At 41.9% G+C, this 6,072-nt stretch overlaps 1 protein-coding gene across 1 annotated transcript; it reads left to right on the forward strand.

Moving 5' to 3' along the window:
- Positions 1 to 3,591: 3,591 nt before the first annotated feature.
- On the forward strand, positions 3,592 to 5,863 carry LOC122912660 (cyclin-dependent kinase 8-like). Its single transcript, XM_044258701.1, has one exon. The coding sequence runs from the start codon at positions 3,928 to 3,930 to the stop codon at positions 5,038 to 5,040; it is 1,113 nt and encodes a 370-aa protein (XP_044114636.1). The 5' UTR covers positions 3,592 to 3,927; the 3' UTR covers positions 5,041 to 5,863.
- The last annotated feature ends 209 nt before the right edge of the window (positions 5,864 to 6,072 follow it).

Here is a 6,072-nt window from a genome sequence, read left to right on the forward strand (position 1 = left end):
TTAGAAGCCAAAGACTAGTAAAAGTTACCCACATGAACATTAAAAAAAAAAAAAAATTCATGAAGAAAGAAAAACATCTCTGGATGTATTTGAGAAACGAGGTTAAAGAAAGAGAAATATGAAAAACTTCCCATTTGATTGAATAGTGTGAAGTATTGTGGGTACACAAGCAGACTACACAGATCCCTCTTCAAGGAAGGACTTTCTGCCAGCAGGTAAGAGAGAAGACATCCTCCAGCTGTTATTCTTAGGGACTCCCTTGGGTATCAAAAGACCAAAGTCACACCAACCCCTAAGAAGACCCCGTTTAGTGACAGTGTGAAGTGGGGTTATGACAGCTGAGACACTTTGGTTTTCTGTGGATTAAACTGTGGTGGGCACAGTTCCCTACTTTGAGTTAGTTAGCTGAAGCTTTGTCATGCATTCATTACAGTTTGATTTAACAGATATACTCAGAACAGTCCATTCTAAAACAGAAGAATATGTATTCTCAAGTGTACATGAACATTCTCCAAAACAGATCACATGTTAGCCCACAAAACAAACCTCAACAAATTCAAAAAGACTGAAATTATACCATGCATATTTTCTGATCATAATGCCATGAAACCAGAAGTCAACCACAAGAAAAAATCTGCAAAGACCACAAATATATGGAGGTTAAATAAAATGCTACTAAACAATGAATGGGTTAAACAGAAATTTAAAGAAGAAACTAAAAAGGACAGGGAAACAAATGAAAACGAAAACACAATGATCCAAAACCTCTGGGATGCAGCAAAAGTGCTTTTAAGAGGGAATTTTATAGCAACACAAACCTACTTCAAGAAACAAGAAAAATCTCAAACAACCTAACCTTTCACCAAAAGGAAGTAGAAAAATAACAAACAAAACCTAAAACCAGCTAACAGAAGGAAATAATAAAGATTAGAGGAAAAATAAATGATACAGAGGGATGCCTGGGTGGCTAATCAGTTGAGCAGCTTCCTCTTGGTTTCAGCTCAGGTCATGATATCAGGGTCCTAGGATCCAGCCCTACATTGGCTCCCTGCTCAGTGGGGAGTCTGCTTCAGGATTCTCTCTCTCTACCCTCCCCACTCTCACTTTGCCCCTCCCCCTGCTTGTTCTGTCTCTCTCTCTCTCAAATAAATAAGTAAATCTTTTTTTGAAAAAAGAAAGGATCTGTACTTGAGGCACTATGGAACACTCATGAAAGAAATCAAAGAAGACACAAAAAGATGAAGACCATTTCATGCTCTTGGATTGGAAGAATAAACATTGTTAAAATGTCTATACTGCCTAGAGCAACCTATACTTTCAATACCTTTCCGATCAAAAGTCCACTGGTATTTTTCAAAGAGCTGGAGCAAATAATCCTAAAATTTGTATGGAATCAGAAGAGACCCCAAATTGCTAAGGAAATGTTGGAAAAAAAAAAAAAAAAAAGCAAAACTGGCGGCATCACATTTCCTGGTTTCAAGCTTTATTACAAAGCTGTGATCACCAAGAGAGCATGGTACTGGCATAAAAACAGACACATAGACCAGTGGAACAGAGTAGAGAGCCCAAATATGGACCCTCAACTCTATGGGCAAATAATCTTTGACAAAACAGGAAAAAATATACAGTGGAAAAAAGACAGTCTCTTCGATAAATGGTGTTGGGAAAACTGGGCAGCTATATGTAGAAGAATGAAACTCGACCATTCTCTTACACCATACACAAAGATAAACTCAAAATGGATAAAAGACCTCAACGTGAGACAGGAATCCATCAGAATCCTAGAGAATATAGGCAGTAACCTCTTCAATATCAGCCACAGCAACTTCTTTCAAGATATATCTTCAAAGGCAAAGGAAACAAAAGCGAAAATGAACTTTTAGGACTTTATCAAGATCAAAAGCTTCTGCACAGCAAAGGAAATGGTCAAGAAAACAAAGAGACAACACACAGAATGGGAGAAGATAGTTGCAAATGACAGTACAGACAAAAGGCTTATATCCAGGATCTATACTCAAACTCAACACACACAAAACAGACAATCCAGTCAAAAAATGGGCAGAAGATATGAACAGACACTTCTCCAATGAAGACATGCAAAATGGCTATCAGAAACATGAAGAAATGTTCATCATCACTAGCCATCAGGGAGATTCTAATTAAAACCACATTGAGGTATCACCTTACACCAATTAGAATGGCCAAAATTAGTAAGACAGGAAACAACGTGTGTTGGAGAGGATGTGGAGAAAGGGGAATCCTTTTACACTATTGGCGGGAATGCAAGTTGGTGCAGCCAATTTGGAGAACAGTATGGAGATTCCTTAAGAAATTAAAAATAGGGGCGCCTGGGTGGTTCAGTGGGTTAAAGCCTCCTCCTTTGGCTCAGGTCATGATCCCAGGGTCCTGGGATTGAGCCCTGCATCGGGCTCTCTGCTCATCAGGGAGCCTGCTTCATCCTCTCTCTGTCTGCCTCTCTGCCTACTTGTGATCTCTGTCTTTCAAATAAATAAATAAATAATCTTAAAAAAATTAAACCAAACATTTAAAAAAGAAATTAAAAAATAGAACTTCCCTATGACCCTGCAATTGCACTACTGTGTATTTACCCCAAAGATACAGATGTAGTGAGAAGAAGGGCCATCTGTACCCCAATGTTCATAAAAGCAATGGCCATGGTGGCCAAACTGTGGAAAGAACCAAGATGCCTTTCAACGGACGAATGGGTAAGGAAGATGTGGTCCATATACACTATGGAGTATTATGCCTACATCAGAAAGGATGAATACCCAACTTTTGTATCAACATGGATGGGACTGGGAGAGATTATGCTGAGTGAAATAAGTCAAGCAGAGAAAGTCAATTATCATATGGTTTCACTTATTTGTGGAGCATAACAAATAACACAGAGAACATAGGGAGATGGAGAGAAGGAAGTTGAGGGAAATTGGAAGGGGAGATGAACCATGAGAGACTGTGGATTCTGAAAAACAATCTGAGGGTTTTGAAGGGGCAGGAGGTGGGAGGGTGGGGGAGCCAGATGGTGGGTATTATAAAGGGTACATATTGCATGGAGCACTGGGTGTGGTGCATAAACAATAAATTCTGTTACACTGAAAAGAAATTAAGTAAATAAATAAAAAGAAATGATATAGAAACTGAAATAAATAAATAATAGAACAGATCAATGAAACCAGGAGATAATTCTTTGGAAAAAAAAAAAAAAGTCAATACAATTGCTAAACCTATCTCCAGACTTACCAAGAAAAAAAAAGAGAAAGGACTAAAATATATAAAATCGCAAATGAGAAAGGAGAAATAACAACAAACACCACAGAAATATGAATAGTTATAAAAAAAATTGTGAAAACTATATGCCAGTAAATTGGACAACTAGAGGAAATGGATAAATTTCCAGAAACATATAGACTACTAAAACTAAAACAGGGAGAGAGTGTATGGGAGAGAGAGTGAGTGAGTGAGTGTGAGCATGTGTGTGAGAGGGTGAGGCGTGAGTGCGAGTGTAAGAGAAGGAGAGCCGGCCGCGGCCGCCCCGCCGCTCCCCGCAGCGGGAGCAGAACGTGCGGCAAGAGCGAGCAGGAGAGCCGGCGCCCCGGGAGCCCGCGGGGACAAGGGCAGAGACGCCGCTCCCCACCCCCAGCCCTCGTCCCTCTGCTCTCCTTCGCCCGGGGGAACCTCCCCGTCCCCCCACGCTCTCGGCCGGCCTCTGCCCCGCCATCCCCCTGGATGTCCCCGGCGCTCTCGCGGGGCCTCCTCCTGTTCTTGCCGCATCAGTCGGGCTGGTGCTGCGGCCGCCGGGTGTAGAGCGGGCGGGTTCCCGGGGGCTGCGGCTGCCGGTGCTTCCCCGGTCCCCACCCCTGTCCCCCGGCCCCCCGACCCAGCTCCCCGGCCCCGGAGGCTGTGACAATGGACTATGACTTTAAAGTGAAGCTGAGCAGCGAGCGGGAGCGGGTCGAGGACCTGTTTGAATACGAGGACTGCAAAGTTGGCCGAGGCACTTATGGTCACGTCTACAAAGCCAAGAGGAAAGATGGGAAAGATGATAAAGACTATGCTTTAAAACAAATAGAAGGAACTGGGATCTCTATGTCGGCATGTAGAGAAATAGCATTACTTCGAGAGCTTAAGCATCCAAATGTCATCTCTCTTCAAAAGGTTTTTCTGTCTCATGCTGATAGGAAAGTATGGCTTCTGTTTGACTACGCTGAACATGACCTCTGGCATATAATCAAGTTTCACAGAGCTTCTAAAGCAAACAAGAAGCCAGTTCAGTTACCTCGGGGAATGGTGAAGTCACTATTATATCAGATCCTAGATGGGATTCACTACCTGCATGCTAACTGGGTGTTGCACAGGGATTTGAAACCTGCTAATATTTTAGTTATGGGTGAAGGTCCTGAGCGAGGAAGAGTAAAAATTGCTGATATGGGCTTTGCCCGATTATTTAATTCACCTTTGAAGCCTTTAGCAGATTTGGATCCAGTAGTTGTAACATTCTGGTACCGAGCCCCAGAATTACTTCTTGGAGCGAGACATTATACCAAAGCTATTGATATTTGGGCTATAGGGTGTATATTTGCAGAACTACTAACTTCAGAACCAATATTTCACTGTCGACAAGAGGACATCAAAACTAGTAATCCTTATCACCATGACCAGCTGGACAGAATATTCAATGTAATGGGATTTCCTGCAGATAAAGATTGGGAAGATATAAAAAAGATGCCTGAACATTCAACATTAATGAAAGATTTCAGAAGAAATACGTATACCAACTGCAGCCTTATCAAGTATATGGAAAAACATAAAGTTAAACCAGATAGTAAAGCATTCCACTTGCTTCAGAAGTTACTTACCATGGACCCAATAAAGCGAATTACCTCAGAACAGGCTATGCAGGATCCCTATTTCTTAGAAGATCCACTTCCTACATCAGATGTTTTTGCCGGTTGTCAAATCCCTTACCCAAAACGAGAATTTTTAACAGAAGAAGAACCTGATGACAAAGGAGACAAATAGAACCAGCAGCAGCAGCAGGGCAATAACCATACTAATGGAACTGGTCACCCAGGGAATCAAGACAGCAGTCATACACAGGGACCCCCGTTGAAAAAAGTGAGAGTTGTTCCTCCTACCACTACCTCAGGTGGACTAATCATGACCTCAGACTATCAGCGTTCCAATCCACATGCTGCCTATCCCAACCCTGGACCAAGCACATCACAGCCACAGAGCAGCATGGGATACTCAGCTACCTCCCAGCAGCCTCCACAGTACTCACATCAGACACACCGGTACTGACTGCGCTGGAATGTTGTCGATGCACTGTTGCTAGCGCTGCAGGACTGACGGGGCAGCTCTCTGCGGGAACCTGGTATGGGCCATGGGAATGTACTGTACACCCACATCCTCAAACTGTCCGGTAGCCAAGTTCCACCACTTTTCACAGACCGGGGTAGTGGCTTCCAAGTTGTACCTGTTTTGGAGTTAGACTTGAAAGAAAGTGCTAGCACAGTTTGTGTTGTGGATTTGCTACTTCCATAGTTTACTTGACATGGTTCAGACTGACCAATGCATTTTTTTCAGTGACAGTCTGTAGCAGTTGAAGCTGTGAAATGTGCTAGGGGCGAGCATTTGTCGTTGTATGTGGTGAATTCTTTCAGTGTAACAACATTATCTGACCAATAGTACACACACACACACACACACACACAAAAGTTTAACTGGTACTTGAAACATACAGTATATGTTAACTCAACAAAATAACCAAGACTCAAAGTGAGATTATTTTGGTACACCTTTCATTTTAGTGTCTTATCAGTGGGTTGATTCATTTTCTACATTAATCCGTGTTTTTCGACCAAGGCTATTGCTTGGGTTTTTTTGAAAGTACAAAAGCCACATAGTTTTTCCAGAAAGGTTTCAAAACTCCCAAAGATTAATTTCCAACTTATAAGTTTGTTTTTATTTTCAATCTATGACTTGACTGGTATTAAAGCTGCTATTTGATAGTAATTAAATATGTTGTCATTGATATAAACCTGTTTGGTT

The sequence above is a fragment of the Neovison vison genome, chromosome 7 (assembly GCF_020171115.1).
Source record: "Neovison vison isolate M4711 chromosome 7, ASM_NN_V1, whole genome shotgun sequence".
NCBI classification, from domain to species: domain Eukaryota; kingdom Metazoa; phylum Chordata; class Mammalia; order Carnivora; family Mustelidae; genus Neogale; species Neogale vison.

Bases quoted from the DNA above. Each gene is read 5' to 3' on its own strand.
- LOC122912660 (XM_044258701.1), top strand. From the start codon at position 3,928: ATGGACTATGACTTTAAAGTGAAGCTGAGCAGCGAGCGGGAGCGGGTC.